The 23,946-nt window shown below is 41.7% G+C and overlaps 1 protein-coding gene across 3 annotated transcripts in view; it reads left to right on the top strand.

The window, feature by feature from the left end:
• CSMD3 (CUB and Sushi multiple domains 3) overlaps nt 1–23,946 on the top strand; it is a 922,268-nt gene that overhangs the window by 733,702 nt on the left and 164,620 nt on the right. For all 3 annotated transcript variants that reach the window (XM_054984891.1, XM_054984890.1, XM_054984889.1), the window contains 3 exons: nt 7,678–7,802; nt 15,066–15,162; nt 16,632–16,736. In XM_054984891.1, coding sequence (XP_054840866.1) covers nt 7,678–7,802; nt 15,066–15,162; nt 16,632–16,736 — 327 coding nt within the window. The remainder of the gene's footprint in view (nt 1–7,677; nt 7,803–15,065; nt 15,163–16,631; nt 16,737–23,946) is intronic.

Below are 23,946 nucleotides of genomic sequence, written 5' to 3'. Positions count from 1 at the left end.
ACAGAAGAGCACCCTAAAATTTCACCAACACATAACAAATCAGCACAAAAAATAGAAAGATTGCCTTCCTGCAGAACACATCAGCTTGTAAAAGCACCAAACTTTTACCCCCAAAAAATATCCAAACTAAAAACCAAAATTAAACAAAACCAGAAAAAGGAGGGGGGGGGGAGGAAACAGGCAAACGATGCTGGATCCCCGCAGCAGCTGGGCCCAGGTAGGAGGTGGGCTGCCAGTCGAGGGCCCGCTGTGGGAGGAGGGCTGGCAGGGCTGAGTCTGGGGCAGTCCACGAGGCCGACCCTGGACACCCACTGAGGGGGAGAAGGAGGAGCATCCATGAGGACAACTGCCGCCACCACCCCTGGCAGAGCCAGGCAAAGAGCCCAACAGTGGGAGCCACAGCAGGCAAGACAGCAGCTCCTGGTCGTGGCAAGCCAAGAGCAGCCACGTGGAGTGAGGGGGGGGGTGAAGGTGACTCTCTGGGCTTCTTCACTACCTGTGCTGGGCAGTTGAGGCAGCCACCTGGGCCGACCCCTGTCGGGGTTAATGGGGCAGGCAGCCACTTCCCTCCCCCTCCCCGACCTGGTCTTTGGGAGTGAAGGAGCCTCTCGGAAGGCTCCCCCACAGAGGCCAGTGGCTGCAGAGGCCACAGTGCTGCAGCTCGTGGCTGGTTCTTGTTTGTCCGGCCAGCTGGTCCTACAGGGGAAAGAGGGGGTTGTTCTATGAGTCCCCTTCTTGGGGTGGGGGTTCTTTAGGAAAGAGGATGCAAGAGAACAAATGATCACAAATTAGACATTAAAAGTGAAAACACTCAGAAACCTGGAATTAAAAAGGGTGAAATGTTTCAGCAGAGGTCAGTTCATGAGCTGGTGTCAACCTTTCTAAGTGTGGAGCTTCATTGGTCAAGTGGAGTCTGTGTTCAATCAACGGGGAAATGGGAAGGAGATACTTATAAGGGATCTTTACTTCCCAGCCTTTTTTTTTTGCCTTCTGCTGACTCTTCCATGCAGTCTTTTGCATAAATGGTCAAGAGACTAACAGTATGTCATATTAAATTGCTTCTGTTTTGTTTTGGCTGTGTATCAGCTTTCTGCTTGTTTTCAAATTTATGCAGACGCCCCTGGTTCAAATCTCACTTCTGCCAGGAGCTCAAAAGGTAGCCTTAGGTTATCTCAACCGTCCATTTACAATATGAGAACAACACTGGCCTACCTTTCAGGGCCATTGTAAGGGTTACCGGTAATATCGGCAATGCTCTCTGAAAAATAAAATTGCTATAGAAATGCAAAGCATTATTATTTCACTTAGAAAAAGTGCAATTATTACCAATCAGGTAATAATACAAAGCACCGTAGATTTGTCTTTATTTATTCCCTTATTGGACTTCTATCCCACCACATCTCAAAGGCAGGGTAGCTTGCAATACTATAATTATCACTCTCGTTTATGTACCAGCAAAACTGCAGCACTGGAAAAGCAATCATAAGCAAAACCTGCTTAGCTTCTGAGAACTAAGATCAGGCTAGCCTGGCTATACTGCCCCAGTTAACTCTTATGCTAAAGTAACTGTGACAAATCTTTCATTCACACATTTCTCTAATCATTTTTAAAGTTCCTAATACCCTCTAGCAGTTGCTACTTCATGTGGTAGTGAACATATATTACAGATGCACTCTTTAATATCCAGAGGAGTTATCCATGTTAGTCTGTAGTTGCAAAATAGTAAAGAGTCCAGTAGCACCTTTAAGACTAACCAACTGTATTGAGGCATAAGCTTTTGAGAGCCACATGCATAAGTGGGTGTCATCAAAATATTGATGGCACCCAATACCAATGCCTCAGACAACCTAATTCAAAATTCTTTCAATCAAATGGATTCTAGTTTTGGAAAAGGCATGACCAAACTTGCAATTTGCTGCTCACAAAGTAGATTTCTGGCTCACAACGCTGCACCTCTTAGAGGATGCAGAGGAGTTAGCCATGTTAGTCTGTGGTAGCAAAATCAAAAAGAGTCCAGTAGCACCTTTAAGACTAACCAATTTTATTGTAGCATAAGCTTTCGAGAATCAAGTTCTCTTCGTCAGATGCATGGTACAGAAACTGGTCAAATATAGAAGAGGAGGGGGGAGGGGGGAGAGCGAAGGTGCAATTAGGGGGAGAGAGGGAGGATGCACCCAAAACATTCCTTTGCTAGTAAATGTAAACATCTCCTTTTGGTGTGAGGTTTCAAAGGAGTTTGCCGTGTTAGTTTGTAGCAGTTAAACAGCTAGACCATTCAATTCCAATGCAGTACAAGCCTTCGATAACCACAGCTCTCCCCGTCAGATGCATCTGACAAAGAGAACTGTGGTCCCCGAAAGCCCATGCCAGGTGCCACTGGGCTCCCCCAGACCCCGCCTCTGTAAAGGAGATCTGTTACCTGTGATAATGTGATAACCATTCATAGTCCCTATTCAGTCCCAGCTTGACAGAGTCAAATTTGCATATGAATTCTAATTCAGCAGCCTCCCGTTGGATTTTGTTTTTAAAAGATTTATGTTGAACTACAGCGACCCTTAAGTCTTTGATGGAATGTCCTGGTAGATTGAAGTGTTCTCCCACTGGTTTCTGGATGTTGCCATTTCTAATGTCAGATTTGTGTCCATTTATTCTTTTGCGTAGAGGTTGGCTGGTTTGTCCAATGTACAGAGCAGAAGGACATTGTTGGCACATGAGGGCATATATCAGATTGGAGGATGAGCAGCTGTAAGAGCCAGAGACACTGTAGTTGATGCCATTGGGTCCTGTAATTGTATTCCCTGGGTAGATATAGGGGCAGAGCTGGCATCTGGGTCTGTTGCAGGGCCTGGTACCTGTGCTGGTGACTCTGCTAGCCGATTCATGGTTGTGAGTGAGAAGTCGTTTAAGGTTGGGGGGCTGTCTGTAGGCAAGGAAAGGTCTTCCACCCAGGGCTTCTGAGAGAGAGGTATCATTTTCCAGGATGGGTTGTAGCTCACTGATGATACGTTGGATGGGTTTGAGCTGGGAGCTATAGGTGACAACCAGTGGTGTTCTGTTGTTAGTTCCTTTAGGTTTGTCCTGGAGCAGACTGTTTCTGGGTACTAGTCTGGCCCTGTTGATTTGTTTCTTCACTTCATTTGGTGGGTACTGTAGTCCCAAAAATGCTTGTTGTAAATCTCTTAAGTGTGAGTCTCGGTCGAGAGCATTGGAGCAGATATAGTTGTAACGTAAGGCTTGGCTGCAGACAATAGACTGAGTGGTATGTTTAGGGTGGTAGCTGGAGGCATGTAGATAAGAGTATCGGTCTGTTGGTTTCCGGTATAAGGTGGTATTTATTCATCCATTATGTAGTTGTACAGTGGTGTCCAGGAAGTGTACCTGTTTCCTCTTAGAGGAAACAGTGCTGCCAGGTAAGGGGCGGGGAGGTGAGCAGGCCCAAATCGAGGGAGTGCTCGGGGGGGGGCCTCGCTGCGGCCTGCACGATGATCTCACTTCCGCGAAGCGAGGTCACTTCCGGAAGTGATGTCACTTCCCAGAAGTAAGTTCATCATGTGTTTCTGGCAGTGCATGTGTGCTTTGCGCACACACATGTGATAATAGAGAGATCCACCACCTCTTTTCCCAGAAAAAAAGCCCTGGGATTTCACTGTTACATTACCAATTTCACAATATCTGCTTTCAATTCAAAGCAAGTGTTACAGTTGCAAGAATTTCCCCCCAGCTCAGATTATATTCTCAGACGGATGAAAACTCATCTCTATCCACCTTCCTTCCGCCTTCCTTCCTTCCTAGGATACACTTGTGGAAGTTATTTATATGAGCTCCCTTGAACCCTGATTTAAGCCCTGATTGGTGGGGAGGGGAGAGAAAGACACCATATAGGTACCTGCCTTTTCCCAATCAGGTGTTAAACCAGTTTGAAGGGGGGGGGGCTTTCCTGATCAGGTGAATTATATGCAGGAAAAGAGTTAACCACCATACCCAGTGCTGCCGCCATGGTCCATATGAAGTCTTTCTGGTTGTTTGTACTTCTAAAGTACATCTGTGTATCCCATCAAGGATCCCACAGGTCATGTGCTGTTTGACCCTTAGTGGCTGGTTTTTACTAGCATATCAGTGCACCATTTATAAATATGAAAAAGGAAGAGGAAATATAAGATAAGATAATTTGACGTAAGAGAGATTTACAAGCTAAAATGTTAGTTGATCCTCATCAGTGTGTATCCCTTTTAATAAAGCTCATAAATATGCTTGGGCTAGAAAATTGCATTGAACAAAATCAGTTTAATAACTGAAATACTATACATGCCTGTTTTGAATTGCTATAGCACTGTGGTGAATGCCTCAGATTTCCTTACCAATATCAGCCATCAGTCATTGTGCCTGCTCCTGCTTTTACCAGTAATTATTTAAACTGTTTAAGTGACACTGACCTTTAGTTTATTCATGTTGTCCCTGATAGATTCTATCAGCTATATGCACTACAAATGTAGCCTCTGTATTCATTACTCAGATAAGTTTCCCTTCTTCCCCATATCCTCCAAGTATTCATATTTGTATCTAATGAAATGAGCTCAAGGACTTGATAATGTTTTCTCAGGAGCATGATGTATTGGCTGCTAATGGTACTGATAAAACTTCTCATCAATCATTTCTTCAAGCCATTAAAATACCAGCAGAATATTTTAGATGGCAGCCTAATGCAATTATATTAGACTGTCTAGTGCCTTGACCAAAAGTATCATTCATGCTTAGCATCAAGAGTCAATGCAGTCCCTTCTGAATTCTTTCTATTTGTGTCTGTTATTGCTGTTGTATTTATTTTGTGCTTGATACAAATAGGGCCTTTACTAATTTGAGCAGTCCCTAAAGATGATAACTGACTTCATTAATGTCAGTGAAAATAACTCCTCTGACTTCAGAAAAGTCTGGATTGCTCATATGGGACTTTACTGGGACTAAAAGAACAGGTCACGTTTGTAAACCCTGGGTGCTCCAGACATCTTTCGTTGACTGAGAGTCTCTCTACATCTGACATGTGAAGAACACATGTCAGGAGATGCAATGGTAGCCAGAAGGGTAGTTTAAAAAGATGGCATGGCAAAGGCTTTACTGTACACTGGAGCTGTGTGAAAATGTTGTGAAATGCCAGAAGGCTTTTCAGCCCATTATAATCTCTCCAGGTCAAAGCCCAGCTTTGGAAGGCAGCTCCAGCCCATTTCCATTCCTCTTGCCCTCTGGTTGTAATCCCACACTGTTTTAGACTGGATAGGTGAAATTGACAGAGCCTTTGGAGAGGCAAAGATGAAATTAACAAACCCTCTGAGGAGCTATTTCCACAGCTCTGTCTTTTAAAACTACGCTTCCTAGCTAACATATCTCCCTAAACTTGACAAACACACATGGTGAGGTGTCTCATGTAGAGAGACTCTGAAATGTGTGTCCCACAGCTTTCTAATCTCATACTTACTCACTGACAAATTTATATCACTGCTTGGTTCAAAGCAGAAGAACTAACCCAAATTTTACCAGATACGCTATTTTAAGATAGGACTTTCTCAAGAACTGGAATTATTTTTGGTATCACTTTCAGAAATTATTTTAAATCTCAGAAATTATATTAAATCTGTGGCTACCTTGGATTTATTTTTTATAGTTGAATTGCTCAAGTAAATATACTCTCTGTCTACTGAGAGGGGGAGGATTTAAAGCCAACAGTTAGTACTTTGTATGATACAGTATGGTCATTACAAAATCACTTAAGTTTTCTTGTCGCCAGATTACATAGTGTGAGATTAGTACAATCAGTAGCAAGGACACTTCTATACAGTAATAAGGACATTTCCATACAGTGTCAAGGACATTTTCATAAACAATGTCATAGGATAAATAAAAACAAGTTTAAAAAGACATAGCATTAGCAAGGATCCAATATGGAGTTGAACTGCTGAAACAGAACATAATCAGTTCTAGGACTAACATTAGACAACATGAAGTGCAGACAGTATACAGGGGTACATATTTAAAGCAAAAGATAATGTATAAGGCAACATATGGTCCGTAACTCATTAATGAAGCATCTGAGACCCCCTCCCTACAATACCGCCCTCCTATCTGAGTAAAAGGCCTTTTTGAATAGTTTGATTTTGCATTGTTTGCAGAAAGCCAGGAGAGTGGGGGCTCTCCTGCCCTCCTCAGGAAGGCTGTTCCACAGGGTAGAGGCCACCACAGAGAAAGCCCATCTGCAGGAGACCCTGTTCAGATGAGTGAAGCTGCCATGGAGGGACATAGGGAGGGAGGTGGTTTCATAGGTATAGATTAATTGAAAGTTAAAATGTAAAGGCTCATATATTACGGGGGTGGGGGAGCAAGTGTTGAAGAGATTTACAAGGAGGAAGCTTTAAAAGTTCTTCATCTTCTTTCTGACCACTTCTTCAGTCATGCCTTATACCAGCAAACAAACAAAAAAAGTTTTTCAACGAAACAGTACTTGATCATTTATTCTTCTCTCCCTCAATCCAAGCATTTTAATGCTTCAATGCAGGTTTGATTGATTCAGTCTCTCCCCTCCACAGAAAATGAATAGCTTCTTTCAGAAAGCTAGTTTGTTGCAGTAGTTAAGAGCTGTGGGACTCTAATCTGGAGAGCCGGGTTTGATTACCCACTCTTCTCTTGAAGCCAGCTGGGTGACTTTGGGAGCCAAAGCTCTCTCAGCCCCACCCACCTCACAGTGTGATTATTGTGGGGATAATAACAACATACCTTGTAAACTGCTCTGAGTGGGTGTTAAGTTGTCCTGAAGGGCGGTATATCATTCAAATGTGGTGGTGGTGGTGGTGGTGATGTTTTGGTGGTGTACCTGATAGGGTGTTGCTTGGGGACAGAGAATCTTTTTGCAAGTCTCTAGTTCCCCAGCACCTTTACTTGTCCATCTCTTTGAGGTTATAGAAGGTTCTGAGCCAAGCTCTTCCAAAGCAGACAGCTTCTTCAGGTTCCGAGCACCTTCCAGGTAGTACAGTGAACCTAATGAACAGCTAAGCTACCAAGCACATTGGCTTTCACTGAGGCAGTGGTATTTGACCTATGGGAATCTGAGATAATCCAAAACAAGGCTTTGGGATAATTTTGGAAAGTAGCTTGTTGTGCATTTCCCCATTTCTTCATTTTTTACATATACTGATTACATAGTCTATGTATCCTTGGTGACTGGATTGTGGTAAGTATTTTTTTGAGAAGAAGAAAAGATATTTATTAAAGGTAGATGCCAAACTGGGTCTTTCTGTATATGTGTCAAGTGTTCCAGACAAAGTAATGTCATTAACCAGTGTCTCTGGAGTGCATTATTTATACACATTTAAATCTTTAAATTTTCAACTGGCTGAAAAATGTCTCATTTAAAATGTGAATATTATCCATATATTCAAATTCTTTTGTATTGTTAACATTTTGAGAGGAAGTGTTTGTTTAAGAACTTTTTGAGTTCTTTTTCAAATTTTTAGGAAAAAGTATCAGAAGTATACTGCTGGGCATTCTTTTCCTGAATCATCTTGAACTAGATCATATTTTAAAGGTTTTCAGTTCCATCATATATTAATTGTATAATATTACATCTTATCCCTGCTTTGATTCATTATGTATCAGGAAACCTCTTTCCATGTTTTATGCATTTGTTTCTAGTGCCCTGTGGAGGAATTTTAACTAAGCGCAAAGGTACCATTTTGTCCCCTGGTTACCCTGAACCGTACGATAACAATCTGAATTGTGTATGGAAGATCACAGTGCCAGAAGGAGCTGGAATCCAAGTAAGAACGCATGTGGTTTTCTCCTCTTATTTCCTAAGGCTGGCATCTAAAAAACTGTGCTCATCAAAAAGATCACTGAACACTTGACAAAAAGTTTTAGTAAGCAATTAACAACTGTCACAATAGGACTACTTACATAGTTCTTTGAACATTATTTGAATGGGTTTTTTTGTGTGGAAGAATTCACCATTAGAGATGTTTCCGTTCAGAACTGTTCCTTTTATATCTTAGAATATGTCAGGGTGACACGTTGCAAGCAATGAAAACTGGCACTATTTTACAATTTAAATTATGTGAAAGTTAAATTAATCTGTTTTTTATATCCAAATGATAATGGGCTGGATCAAATATCTCTTGCATTGAGAAAAGGTACTTTATGTCACGTGTGTGTTTATTTCCACACATTCCTCCTCCTGCTGCAGCCCTCTGTGCTGTATGCCACCCCATTCCCAAGGGTTTGCTTATCCTTAGAACTTCATTCATGGCCATTAGGGCCACGATGTTATTGTCCTGGCCCCTTCTAATTGGACAGAATTGACTGTGGCAGTTAGTAGTCCAGCCCTTGGCTATTAGAAGCCATATAAAGGTTTGTTTCTCCAATGCAGGCATTACTATAAATAAAGCCAGAAGAAATTTCTGATTGTTTAAAGCCAGGCAGAGTTGCCAAAGTAATGGTAGCCACTGGCCTCTATAGTGCATCCCTCCCTTAAGTATACTAATTGCTTATGACTAGAGATGGGCACAAAGTGAAATAGAAATCAAAGTTCGTCACAAACTGGGCCGGTTCAGGATTTGCGAACTGGCAGTTTGTCGGGGCACATGTTGATGAACTGCAACGACTTTTAGGGTCGTTCGTTTGGTTTGTTTTTCAGTTCATCAGTGGGGTTTGCCTCCTCACCTGACAATCACCCCATGTGCGCTCCCAGCCAGTGTGGCGACACCATTTCCAGAAGTGACATTGCTGCGACGGCTCCAGAGCGTGCTGGCTGGCGATGTCACTTCTGGAAATGATGTTACTGCGCCAGCTCTGAGGCACGCACAGGACTTTCTACAGACCTTCTACTTTTCCACAAGTGACAAACCACGAACCAAACGAATTGGTTTGCAAACCGGGCAATTTCATGCCGGTTCGTGGTTCGTGAAATGCATCAAACCATGAACAGCAACAAACTGTCATTTTCCCGGTTCGTGCCCACCTCTACTTATGACATAGATCTGCTATTTAAATAAACTGTTTAAACTCTAGTATGGTTCTCATGTGTCTTCAAGAAGGATTCTGGAAACAAGAAGTTTTCAGTGGCACAGGGGATTGTAGGGTGCGGGCAGAAATGATGATTTCTGTGAAAGGAATTGCACTTACGGTCCCAACTATTTCTTCTGAATATCCATTAACACATCCTCCAGAAACACATGAACATATGTTCAGACAGACAGCTCACCGGGTAGGTACATGAGCGAGGGCTTTTTCAGTGGCAGTCCCACAATTATGGAACAGCATCTTCAGGGGGGTCTGCCTGGCCCCCTCATTGCCGATTTTCAGGAAATACCTAAACACATTTTTTTGGTCTGCTTTTAATTTTGTTTTTATGTTTATTGGCAGTCCTAAACTGTGTTTTAAACTTCATTCATTTTATGATTACTATTTTATTTGTACTGTAAGCTGCCTTGAACTCCTGCAGGGTAGAAAGGCAGCTAATAAACGTTTTAAATAAATAAGTTTGCATGTTGGAAAACAGGGATAGATAGATTAAACTGGGGTGCAAAGATATACTATCCCTAGACAGCATAGGAATTGGAACAGAAGAAGGAGGGGTTCAGTGTGTAGACAGCCTGTGTTGCAGGCCAAGTAGTGCCAGATGTAGCTATGCTCAGAATTAGATTTCTGACTCTACAGATAGGCTAGTTATAGGATTTGGGTGGACATAACATGGAATCTTTTAAAAAAATAAAAGATTACAACAGAGGATAAAGAAATGGGTTGTCAATTGGGTAAATTACTGGGACAGAAGCATAGAACTAGGAGTGTATTGAATGAATTACCAGGGAAGGGCAGAAGAACAGGGGCCGTTTCCACGCATCTTTCCCTCACGGAAAATTGCGCAAAACTTACGGAACAGCAACATCTTCATGGCACAATTTCCTGTCATGACTCCATTTTATGGCACAATTTATGACATCATCATGCCAGGAAATGGAGTCATGATGGGAAATCGTGCCATGAAGACGCTGTTGTTCCATAAGTTTTGCGCAATTTTCCCTCAGGGGGAAAGATGTGTGGAAACAGCTGGGAAGTGTATTGATTGAATTGAGAGCAGGTACAAAGACAGAGTTAGAAAACTGAAGGCATGACACCAAGTTTTACCTTTGGTGGGTATTTTGGGACAGAGGGAAGTTCTGAATCAGATGTTCGCAAATGTCACAAGGCCAAATTGCATCAGTGGTCAGTGATTGCTTTACCGTGTAAAGAATAATACAGAAAATGGTGTCTTTATCTTTTGGTTTGATATGATTTGATTGCTTTAGTCTTGTTTGCACAACTCATCTTCCCAGGTTTCTCCTGCCAAAAGGCTTCTTCAAAAGTTGTTTATGGAGCAGAATCCATCTTACAACACAAAACATGGTGATTGCTCCCCATGTTCTGTGTCTTGCAGGGGCTGGGACTTGCTCAAGTGTAATATATTCAGGCTGCAAGTGAGGGACGCACAGATGAAAATGGGGGCAAGCAACATATCATCAAGTTGCAAGACTAGGCTGGAGCTTTGCCTGAGTCTTGGTGAGTTGCTACCCAAATGGACACCTGTGTCAGAGTATGCAAATGTAAATGTCTCATGTATACATGTCAGTCATGGGTGGAGAGGGGTATCTGAGTCTTTCCATGTGCAGTTCTGCTGAGGCTGTATATGCCTCCAGAGGACAAATGAGAAAGAAAAACAGATGCTTAATCAGCTAGTAACTCTATTGCCTTAGCCAAGATACAATGTGGCAAAGATAAGTAAAATGATAGCTTTCAAGTAAATCAGTTCTATGTAGCGAATATTATGGTAATTCTTGGTAGGTCAGTGATTAAAACTGTGGCAATTTACTTGAGGCTTGCCAATAAACATCTTTTACTTTTATAATCATTCAAAATGCCTCATTCAAATTTCTCCCATTTGGCTAGTCTAAGAAAAAGTACTGAGGAGCAGAGAAAGGAGTGTGATTGTTCCTGAGGGGGTGTGAAAATGCACACTGCTGTCTTTTGTCTGCATGGATTAAGATTCCAGGATTGGAACTGACTTAAAATAATGGAACTCAGATCCTTGCTACAAGTGACATTTTACACGTGAAGGATAAAGGATCATTTTCGCAAGTCTTTCTGGGAACTGAAGTTCCTCTCCCTCACCCCTTTTCCTTCTGTTCCTTCCCCTCACTGCCTGAAGAGACAGAGAGAGCCTACGGCAACATCAGCTTTTGCAAATCGTCTTTCGGGGGGGGGGGAATGCTCCGGAGAAAGTTGAGAAAGTTGTAGCTGCCTGCCCCAAAGATCATTGAGAGCAGGCTTGTGAATGGAGGAACGATTTGCAAAAGTTGCTGTTGCCGCAGGCTTTCTGTCTCTTCAGGCAGCGAGGGGAAGGAACAAAAGGAAAAGGGGTGGGGGAGAGGAACTTCAGTTCCCAGAAAGACTTGCGAAAATGGTCCTTTATCCTTCACATGTAAAATGTCACTTGTAGCAAGGCTCTCAGAGCCCCTTTTCTACTTGGCTGTTGGAAAGTTGCATTGTGGAGGTTTCTGGATCCCTGTCAGGGATCAGTATGCCTACTGTCATTGTCTGGGATACATTATGGGATGGCTTAGATGACTAGAAGTTGCTGATTTCAGACATGGTCTTGTGGGCAGTTAGGATGACTAATATCCAGCCTTCAAGACTGTTGATAGTATAGCAGATGATACAATCATGCCTTTTGATTAGATTATTGGGCATTTGTAAAGGATATTTCTAATTGGTCTGGAGTGCCTAGTTATCATACAGCCAACCTCAGTTGTTAATTAGCCTGGGTATGTGGGGCCTAAGAGTCACAGAAATGAGTGTTGATTAGGGGTATGCCGGAGTTCCCATAGTAGTCAGGCTGCTTCTTTGTGTTTTGGCCTCTTGATTGCCTGATTCTCTGGTTTGATATTAAAGATGGATTCTCGCTGCAATGTAGCAGTGCAAGACCTGATGATCTATGGGAGCTTGAAAGCAGGGAAGGACTTTGGAGGTAACAGAATCAGAATAGATGGGCTAAATGAGTGAATGGTTTCAGTATAAAATAGTTTGCTATTTAATGTTTAGACAACCAGTTTCTGCATTGTGTGGTAACTTTTACGAAGTCAGATCACCATGTAACTCTGTGCAATTCCTGAGCAGAATTATACCCTTATAAGTCCAGAAGAATATAACTCTGTTTAAAATTGCCTTGTAGGCTGTTGGAAGGACTAACAGTCCTAGGGCTGCCAATTCCAAGTTGGGAAATTCCTGGAGATTTGGAGGATGGAGCCTGGGGAAGGTGGGTTTGGGGAGGGGAAGGACCTCAATAGGGTATAATGTCATGGAGTTGACCCTTCAAGGATGTAACTTTCTCCAGGAGAACTGATCTCTGTAGAATAGAGATCAGTTGCCCCACCTGAGGGTTGGCAACCATACCCCACGTATGCATTATCGAAAAGGTAGATGTTTGCAGTTTGTTAACAATGTGACGCGCCTGAGTCACTGGAAATTTTCTTTCCTATACCAGAGTTCAGACTATCAAAAATGATATGGATTATAGAGCTTTATGTTTCTGCCTTTATAGCCAGTATAAAAACAATTAGAGCATGAACAAGAGACTATTTCTCCATTATGCACATGCACAAATATATACAAATGTGCAAGATTACCTTTGCAAAGTTTTTCCCCTTTAAAAAATAGTACCAATACTATGCATAAAAGTGGCATCTACATTTTTTTAAAACAGTTATCAACCAGCTGGTAGTTCAGAAAGCAATCTGTTCACTCTTGTATGTGAACACAGTAATTGTCTTACTGGATCAGTCCAAATCTGCAGTTATGGGACTGCAACAGTCGCCAATGCCAGATGCTTTAGAGGAAGGCAGAAGAAATGCTGCAGCAGAAAAGTACGAATAACATTCTGCTCCCTAATAATTTTGTTTAATGCTTCCATTAGCTAGTGTCTGGCTTATGGAGCATGAGGGAGTTATCATGTTATCTATAAATAATGTCTCAGAAATTAACCTACAAACCTTCTTGTTGGAGGGTTTATCAAGGATCAGGAAACAGGGAAATAATGTTCCAAAAAACATATAATATGAACATTACATGAGGTGTTACATAAGAGCAGTGTAGAAGAAGATTGTCAATGCAGCCTTTCCCTCTTTGGCTCTATTCACAATCTCGTTGGAAATTCAGCAAAGGGAAAGAAAGTGGTTTGGCTGCATACATTTTCAAATACAGAAGGTTCCTCTTTGTTTAATCTCTCACCTTTTACAGATGGACAGTGGTTAAGGTGTTGAACAAAAATGTAAACATTCTAAGATCAAATTTCCACTCTGCCATGGAAGCTTGCTGGGGTAACCTTGGACCAGCCACACAGTCTCAGCCTAATCTACCTCAGAGAGTTGTGAGGATAATGTGGAGATGAGGAGAACCATGTAACTCACTTTGGGTACCCATTGGGGATAAAGTCAGGGTATAAAGTTTTTTGATTATTATTAGTATTATCAATTTCCCTCCGGAGATCTCAGGGAAGTTAACACTGGGTGGCGGGGGGGGGGGGAGATTTCCTAAATTAGTGATCTGAAGCTGGCTAAATCTGCCCCTCTAAGTCTAAGAGTGGATAGCTACTCCCAAGTTGCAAACTGAAAGCCAAAGGGGAAATGTAGAAGTAGTACCTGGACTTGCTAATGGACAACTTTAATGGAATGGTAAGGAAGATGCTGACTCCCACTCCAGTATCTATCCATGTGATAATAGATGTATGTGGAGAGAGGGGGAGAGAGAGAGAGAGAGAGAGAGAGAGAGAGCAGGCATAAACTAATTACATTTGCCATGTTGAGGTTCCAGACACTGAACATCAAATTCCATTCTCTTACTTACCCTCATCCACTCCATTTCCCTAAGCAAGCATTGTTACAGAGAAATCAAACCCTCCTAAAACATAGAGCTAACTTTGACTGGTAGTCATATTTGTTAAAGTACTCTCTTATATGCCATCTCCACACCCTGTAAAAGTGACATCTAAAAAAATATTTACTTGCACAATTGTTGCTAACAGAGACAAACAGCAGATTATGGAATTTATGTGAGGCTTCAGTTCAGTATTAGTTGCAGTACAGAATTTTATTCTTTTTTAAGAAGTTTGATTTCTGGCTCACAAATTTCAAATATCTTTTGTGCGTATACACCATCAGGGCGCATTTTGAGGGGGAAAGCACAGTAACGCAGTTCCGGCAGTTCCCCAAAGAGGTCACATGTCAGGTGGCCCTGCCCACCTGACTCTCGGCCATGTTGGGCCCGTTTTGGCCTGGATTGGGGCCGAATCGGCCCGGATTGGGCCTCTGACGGGTGGTGGATCACTCTCCTGCTCAGCAGTGGCCCAGTCCTGACCATTTTGGGCCCCTTTTCGGCCATTTTCAGCCCCCTTTGCCATTTTGGGCTCAATTTCGGCCCTGAATGGCCAGGATTGGTCCAAAACAGCCAGGATAGGTGATGTCATGGGGTGTAGCATATGCAAATCAGTTATGCCAATGACACATTTCTGGTGATGTCAAGGGGCGTGACATATGCTAATGAGTTATGCTAATGAATTCCTCCAGCTCTTTTTCTACAAAATGACCCCTGTACACCATTATTATAGATGTTTCACTAACGAAAACCATAGCTCTTCTATACATCGTAGCATACAAAATGAAAAGCATGCATTTGCAGTTATTCAATTTTTGTACATGCAGATAATGGGCTGGTTCCACCCAGCTTTCTGCTGGTGAGCAAGGAAAGTGAAGGGACCCTTTTAAGTACCCAAAATGCTATGCTGAGGATCATGGGACCTGTGTGGACAAAAGCCATGTGGGACAGGGAAAATTAAGTGAAATTGAGTGGAAAAGGTAACTGGGTCCAATCCATTGGCCTGGGTGCCATCTGGCACTTGTTAAATATACTTCAGTTCCAACCAATCCCTAATGTACAATCTTTTCTGAATGTAAAGCAGAGCAATTGCATATTCTCTTTTCATTTTTTCTTCCCCACAGGTACAAGTTATAAGTTTTGCAACAGAGCATAACTGGGACTCTTTGGATTTTTATGATGGCTCTGACAATAATGCTCCAAGGCTTGGAAGTTATTCAGGTGAATATATTTCTAATATTCTTCTTCATGATAAACAATCAATCTGCTACGTTTGAAGATGCTAGCTATGATATATCTCAGTTCGTATTCATATAATGTAGAAAGGTGCTAATGCTTACCATCTCTCAGAATAAGAGTCAAAAAAATGGCACGCCAAGTTCCTGGAATCTCAGTGGATTCATTACTAAGCAGTACCATAAATTGGTGTCTGTGCAAAACCTGATTTAATTACCATCTGCCACGACACATACTGTGAGCACAGGACATTGTATTACATTTCCAGTATTCATCCACAGTGATATATCCTTTAGAGCAACAATAAAACTTTTTAAAACATAGTTGGGTTTTTTAAGATTTTGTCTTGCACCTGGATGAATGTTAAAAACCAACAGTGCAGTATTCCAGAGTTGGCCAAAGTTTCTGAGCAAAGTGGAAATGATTTCTTACGGTAACTGGGCCACTGATACTGGCCTCTCTTTATAGCACCTCCTCCATTATCATTATTCTCTGGTCAGCCCACATTCTCCTGCTCCAACCCAAACCATCCCACAGGCTGTTAGGAGCTTCTTGCAGTGTTGATCTCAATAGATCAAATGTTAGTTGCTCTTTTTTTCCTGAGCTTCTTTTTAGTGTTTTTATGCCCTCCTTTTTTAAAAAAACCTTCATCCTCATCTTCAGCTTTTCTTCCCTCCCTCTTCCATGGCTGCCTCTTACACAGCAGAGTCGGGATTTAAACCTGGGTCTCCCAGATCCTGATCTGAAACTGAAACCACTCTCTCTTATTGGCTAATCAGAGTCAGCTACAAAATGACAGTTATTGTGAGGTGGTTGCTACTGAACAGTAGCAAGCAGCTTGGGCCTGGGTGAGTCATGCAGTTGGGTGGTAGCACGATTCTCAGTGGTTGCTGGCAGGTCTAGCCCCCAAGAATTGACCCTCAAAGGCCTGAACAGCACTGGAAAGGGCTGTGTGTACTGTCTATTCATGGCTCAGATCTCTGGACATAAATATAGATTTGGCCGTATTGAAAAGTAGGTATATTCATTGATAACTTCGTTTAGGATAACAATGATAGTCACTTTCTGAAGTAGAGAATATTTGAACTTCTATTTCAGCTGATCACTCAATAGCAAGAACAAATTACACCAAACATTATCATAAAGCCTTTCCCACTGAATAGATAGAGTAGCTAAAAGCATAACAATAGCCTTTGTAACAAACCAGTTGGAAACTCCATAGTTCATGTTGTCAAAGTCAATTTTACCATCAATAGCAGCTTCATTTTAAAAGCTCCTCAGGCTAGGAAATGGAACAAAGCAGGTAGGAACAGTAAAGCCCTGGTTGTCAGAGACAGTATATCTCTTTTTTCTGCCAGATTTCAAATTTTCATACACAAAATATTGAAATGAAATAATAGGTTGATTTCTTGCTGTACCGATGTATAGATTTATGGCCTTCATTCTTTCCCCAGGAACAACAATACCTCCACTTCTCAACAGCACATCCAACAATTTGTACTTGAACTTTCAATCAGATATTAGTGTATCAGCTGCTGGATTTCACCTGGAGTATACAGGTAATGTACTTGCAATATATATTACAGTTGGGTAAGTTAGAATCACTTTGGAGACATCATTCCATAAAATAAAGGATTGCATTCCTACTTGCTGTGGTCCTCTTTTAGTACATAAAATAAAAATGGTGGCCTGTGGAATTTTTTATGAGCATCAGTTTTATGTCCTTAGTTAATGCTGTTGTTATGCCCTGGCTTGTTTTTATGATGTGCTTATTATTGATAATTTTATGCTGCTTTTATGATTTAATGATTTGATTTGATTTTGTTAGCCACACCAAGCAGGTCAGTGGAGAGGCAGAATAATATAAACAAATTAGGAGTCGATTGCCTATATTTTTATTCCTTTCTTAGACTGTGTTCATCAGGGCCCCATGGAATGAATAGTACCATACACCCTGTGAAATAGAAGTGGAGTCCTGCAAAGATAATGATCAAATATAGAGACTCTAAAATTTTGAATTTCATGTTTATTTTGGAACTGTCTGTACCAGACTATAACTATGGATTGCAGTTGGTGATCAGTGATGCAGTGTTGAGATCATTAACAGTACAATCCTTAACAGAGTTACTCCAGACTAAGCCCACTGAAGTCAATGGGCTTAGACTGGAGTAACTCTTCTTAGGATTGCACTGTAAGTGATCATGCTGTTGAATATAGACAGGAAAAACTGTTTCATGGATGAGTTATCATATAACATTATAAAATGGACTAGAACAACTCACTCTGTGAAGTGGGGTGTTCTGTTAGCAAAGGAAAGGTTGTTAGAGGATAAAAGTCAGCCAGATGTGATTACCAGCTCCTCATTATCCATTTTATGGTGTTATTGTAGGTGCTGAAATTTGGAATGTAGTTGTGATATTTGTAATGTAATCCTCATGCTCCAGGAGTTTGTCCCTTTCTTTGCTGTCTATTAGAGATAGGCATGAAACGAACCACGGAACAAAATTCCGAACGGAACGGCTGCTTCTTTTTCAAAGAAATGTGTTCTGTGGATCCACGTTTTTACGGAACAAACGACTTTTCCTACTGTTCTGTTCCATTGCTGGTTTGGGAAGCCAGACACTGTGCCAGTCAATCTATCGCCCAGGCAATGGTGGCAGTCTTTTGGTTGCCCCCAATCTGAGGCCTCCATGCTTGATTGGCAGCTGTCCCTGCGAACTAGAGAGCTCCCACTCTGGCTCACCCAGCCAGGAAAAGGGCCAGCCCCTCAAAGTTGCTTCCAGGAGACACTCCAGTTTTTACTACTGTGAGGAGAAAAATGACAGGAAGGGGGGGGGCATGGATCATGCCTTTCCCAGGGTTCAATCCCTCTGAAACTTGGGGAGTCTTTAGGACAGTGAGGACTAGGTCCTCTGCAATTTTGGTGGGTATTGGACATTGGGAAAGTCTTGTTTAGTTTGGCTGTGAGCATGAAGTTGCCTGTTCTAGGTTCCCTTGAATCTCGAACGGGTTTGGAACCGGCTCAAGTTTGGCTAATTTGTGGTTCATATTCCATGAAAATGAATGAACCATGAACCACGTGGTTTGCTTTTTTCCCATTCTGTGCCCACGTCTACTGTCTATCATCAAAGATATTCAGATAATTAGTTGCTTGAGAGCTAGTAGGAGAAAGGATTGAGATTTCAGGAAGTGGTCACTCTTACAATGCTGATCTCGATATCTGAGCCAGTCAGTCCTGTATATTATCCAGAATGTGGTTACCTAGATACTGTTGAGTATTTCATCCTAAAACAAATGTACAACTGGAAAGGGGCAGTATGTAGTATGGATTCCTAGTTCCATTCTTTATCATACCCATACTATTCCAAATTTGGAGTCTGATTAGATGATATGTTAAGTGTGAGTTGGGCAAGGGCAATCACATAGATTTCTTTTTCTTCGACCTAAAGATCTTATATTTTAAACAAATTAGTTAATCAGTAACAGCTGGCTAATTGGAATAGTAGTGATCATATTTTGAGATTAATTGTATTCTAAACTGTATAAATGTCCTTATAGCTACTTTGCAGCTCTTTGATCACCTATTTTTCAGCTGAAATGGGTATGAACTGTCAATATGAATTTTTAAAACAAACTGCTGCAGAACTACACAGTTAATATCTGTCATTTTAACAATCACTGGCTGACAAGAACATCTATAATAATAAAGATAATGACTCAAAAAAAATTAAAAGTAAGTGGTTGTTTAAAGAATTATGTAGCCTGAGTGTGCTTCTTCCTGTTTCATTTGAAATTACCCATTTTTACTGAGTGTATTAATAATGGAATAAGGGTATTTGTGAACACTTATTGAGAGAGAGGAGAAGCAAAAGAAACCTATGAATTTGTCAGATTTTCTTGAAGGTGAGGTTTATCTTTTACCAGCACAGCATCACATCTCTGAATCACAAACATCTTGACCCAAATGTATTGTGTTCAGCAATAACTAAGCTTTCCATTAAGAAAGAACATAGCCAAACAGGTGGGACTGTGGCTCAGTGGCAGAGTACCTACTTTGCATGCAGACAGTCATCATAGCTTCAGTCCTGGCATCCCCTAGTCAAAAGGATCAGGTAATAAATGTTGTGAATGACCTGAGAACCTGGGCACCTGCTGCCAATGAAAGAAAGCAGTATTGACCTTGATAGACCAACAATCTGACTCAATAGTCTTGTTCACAAGTTACAGAGAGTGCACATAAATCCTTAAGAGCCAACACATTCACTTTTCAAATGAAACTGCAGACCAGTGCCTGGATAAATCTGGGGTTTAAATCACAGGTTCTGCTGTACATGTGTTGAATGTAATGTGAGAATTACTCAACACATATGTAAAGAAAAATCACTGTGCAGGGATTATACTGCATTCACTGTAACTTATGAACAGGGCTAGTATATGACAGGCTCGAGTTCATGTATGTGCCACCAATGGTGTTGAGAGATTTGATGTATAACTTTTGTGTCCAGAAAACTCTCTCCTGATCTATGACCAAAGGAAATTCTAAGGAGCCTAGGGAGTGCAGCTAAGCATGTGCATGAATGCTGTTGAGGAATAAGCTTACACAGATGCTGCTGTATCCTTAGGAAGGAAATAATAGTCCTTCATTGCAAGGAACCATACTTTGGATTGGAAAGAAAGTAATGATAGCATTCTAAACTGTCTAAGCTAGGATGATGGGAGATGCAGGGGATGCATCCTGTTCATCTGGCTGTAAGATGGAGAAGAGAATGAGGAAGGGAAGGTAAAGATGGTCCCAAAGAGCAGGGCTTTTTTTCAGCAGGAACACGGTGGAACGGAGTTCCGGCACCTGAAAATGGTCACATGGCCAGTGGCCCTGGCCCCTGATCTCCAGACAGGGGGGAGTTTAGATTGCCCTCCGTTCAGGTTTTAAAAAACTCATTTATAGGTTTTAAAAAACTCCCCCCCACCGTTCCAGCTGACCCAAAGTGACGTCATTGTGCTTTCCTGAGTTCCATCACTAAGGGCCAAGCTACACATGATGAATGACACTTGAACGGCAAGTGGATTGAGTGGAGGGCAAGTGAACAGGGAGAAATACACTTGCCATTCAAGTGTCATTCATCATGTGTAGCTTGGCCCTCAGTTCCACCACCTCTTTTCCCAGAAAAAAAGCCCTGCCAAAGAGTATCAGCCTGCATTTCAAAGGGGTAACACCAGGATAGTAGAAAGAAAGGATGATCCCTGACCTTTCTATCTTGTTCAGTTTCTCATTGTTTGCCTCTGAAACCTGAGACTAAGGGCCAAGCTACACATGACGAATGACACTTGAATGGCAAGTGGATTGAGTGGAGGGCAAGTGAACAGGGAGAAATACACTTACCGTTCAAGTGTCATTCGTCATGTGTAGCTTGGCCCTAAGAGGCAAGGAGACAGCATCCACTTCCATCAATCCTCCCCCTCCTAACATATGCCCTTATGTTTTTTCTCACTCCCACTTAGGACATTGTGGTCACGTTTACCTATTACCTGTTATGGTGATAACCCTCTCTCAGCCTTTCACACACTGCCACTCACCCCAAACCTCCCTTCCCAGGCAGCTAAAGGCCAGGTCATCATATATCAGCTGTCTAGCCACCTATTCAGTAGGCAGAGAGCCCTGAACCAAATCTTCACAAGCTCCCCTATATCCTCTCTCAGAGGTTCCACCAGACAGGCAGCCAGTTCCCTGTATGTACCTCCCCTCACCCAGCTACAGCCCAGGGCTATTCGGGGAAAGGGAACTTAGAGGTGACTGTCACTATATACACACTGCCACCATTTAAACTTGGCCCATTTAATGTCACCAGAGTGTTTGAGGCCTGTGTGTGGGATATTTTCCCTCAGCCAATGATTTCAAGGCAGCCACGGTTAAACAAAACAAAATTTTATTTACAAGATAGATCATAAGAGTGAATGGATTTTAAACTAATAAACAAACTGGAGTTAAACAGAGAATGTTTCAATGTAACAAAACAGGTTTAACTGCCAACAATATCTCTCCTGCCTCTCCTCAGCAGAGTCAAAATACTTCTCTCAACACTTCCCCAAAGCCTCCCTCCTCCCCTCCAACAGACACTGACTCTCATGGGCCAAGCATTCTATCCACTCCCATCTCTCAGGAGATGTGGAGCTGGAGCAAGTCCTGTCTGTCACACCTGTCTCTGTATCTGGGGTTATCCTGACCTATCTTTCCTTCTCTGCAACTTCCCAGCTTTTTGTTTCTGTTCCAAGAAGCTTAGGCTTCTCTGCAATCATTAAATTTTATGATAACTTTTACAAGATATCATTATATGGAAATGTGTTGACATTATTAATGGTTTGTTTATAGATAAGTTATCCTGGGATGGCAGCTCTTTAACTCATTTCAGATTTGTTTTCAGCTCAAGGGGCACATCACAGTTTTATCTAGCTATCATATTTGCCACAAGGACACTGAAGCCTCGTTATTGTTTTTTGTAGCAGACTAAACTCTGACGAGTGCATACCTTTAAATATCTGTGGACACACTTCATGGATCTTCAGTCCAATTCACAGCCCCTAGAGAGAGCAAGAGTCCAGTAGCACCTATAAGACTAACAAAATTTGTGGTGTGGTATGAGCTTTTGTGAGTCATAAGTGAGTCATGAGCTTTTGCGAGTCACAAGTGACTCACAAAAGCTCATACCCTACCACAAATTTTGTTAGTCTTATAGGTGCTACTGGACTCTTGCTCTTTTCTACTGCTACAGACAGACTAACACGGCTACCCATCTTGATCTATCACAGCTCCCTAGTACATGTACACAAATATTGAAGGCACATCTGCCACTCTTTTCATATTTACTGTAAGAAATGATTGTGTAACAGAGTATCTGTGGCTGCGAGTACTCTGTGTTCCTCCTTTGCAAGGATCTTATTGGAATGAAGAAATGCCATTGTCCAGGAAATCAGTAGAATCAAAGGGGAAACACAAACTCATGCCACATAGCTGGTAAGGATCAGAACTTTGGGGGGGAGGGGCTTGGGAATTTTGTAATGCACACCTCTAATGTTAATATTTAAAATGTGTGATGATGTATTATGTTTTTAAAATGTGTGATGATATATTATGTTTGTGTGTGATCCAATTTGAGCATGGAGAAATCAGTATACAGATATTTCAAATACATAAATAAATAGCTGCTATTGTGAAATACAGAGCTATGTTCAGAGGCAGAGGTTACTTTAAAAAAATACTTGCTAAAATCAAGAGCATTGGGCTTATCTATTCTCTTTCATCTTGGGTGAAGTGAACGGGTAAAATAATAGAGAGCTATGTTTGATATGCAGAGACAAGTGATTCAAAGGTCTCTGAAAACCCAATGACTTGTGGATGACCCAAAAGATATAACTGACGATGTTGTGGCTTTGTAGACAGAGGCTGTTGTTTCATAATAACAACCCTGAGTCATATATCTCAATATGCACTGTGGAGCTTTGTAATTCAGAAGTGAAACCTGTAAAAAGTAGGCAATGCATGTGAAATAACTTGTCCAACTATGTAGAGATTAGTTAAAATTCAGTACATTGACTGTCATTATAAACTGTTCTAGCCGTACAAATGGCATTGTCAGATTAATTAATATAACAAAACTCTTCAGCTATGATTAAAAATATTTCATTCCATCAAATAAAACTTGTCACCATTCACACGACCACCTGACCTCAGCCCTGACCCTAGGCATCAAGGGTGCCAGATGTTCAAATCACATTCCCACAAGGGGATTCAGAATTGCCCCATCACCTGCCAAGGATGAGTAAAATGTCATAAAAGAAAGGAGGTGTTACTTCTCACCTTTCTCCTGGAGCATCACTTCAGATTCCTGAGAATGCGTCACATATTTACTGGGCATCCCCAGAAACATATCCTCCCACTGCTAACTGTCTTCAACGTCTCTGCAGCAGTAGCTCCTGACTGTTGAGAGCCAGAGCCACACAGTCTGCTTGGCCCTCTGGCCCTTCCTCTTCTCAGCGCTTTCTTTATATAGGTGTTCTCTTCCATGTCTTGACTGACATCTGATAATGTCACTTCTAGTTTTGGCTGATCTACTTTCAGTTGCCATGGGAGTGGCTCCAGTTGCCTGGTATGGTTCTTGTGATTGGTCTGCACACTTGCATTCTACAAACTTAAACCATTGTTCCTGACACACAATTCAGAAGCATGTCAACATTCTGTCCCATTTGTGACTTGCATAGTGACCACCCTTACAAGCCACTTCATGTCTTGTGTTGTCATTGTTATAAAAATGCCCCACTGTCATAATTTACCTGTACAGAATGTGGTGGGCCCACCTGTTTACAGTATTGAGCTATCATGGACATATATTACCAAACTTGAAAAAATAGATCTGGCTTCCTATTTGCTTCTTAGTTCAATTCAGAGTGTTAGTGCTGATCTTTAAAGACCTTCATGCTCTGGGACCAACATATCTAAAGGAATACCTCTCGTATCCAACTGTGACTCAACTGTGGTCCCTCCCCTCCACATGTGGTATGTTCTGGTTCTGTCTGTTCCCAGAACTGATTACCAGAGGCAATTGAAAAGAAGCAGGAGGCAGTCAGGCAGTGTCCAGAGAACCAAAGTATACTAGATCCAGAACAAAACTTTCCTCTTCACTATGCTGAGCTAACTTTATGCAGGTGTGTGCCCTGGGATTTTCTTTTATTTACTGGGTGAACAATGGAGTAGTTTTGTGTGCAATTTCAACATGA

This window comes from Eublepharis macularius, chromosome 7 (genome assembly GCF_028583425.1).
Source record: "Eublepharis macularius isolate TG4126 chromosome 7, MPM_Emac_v1.0, whole genome shotgun sequence".
Taxonomy (NCBI): domain Eukaryota; kingdom Metazoa; phylum Chordata; class Lepidosauria; order Squamata; family Eublepharidae; genus Eublepharis; species Eublepharis macularius.
This window is presented reverse-complemented; position numbering and strand designations above follow the sequence as displayed.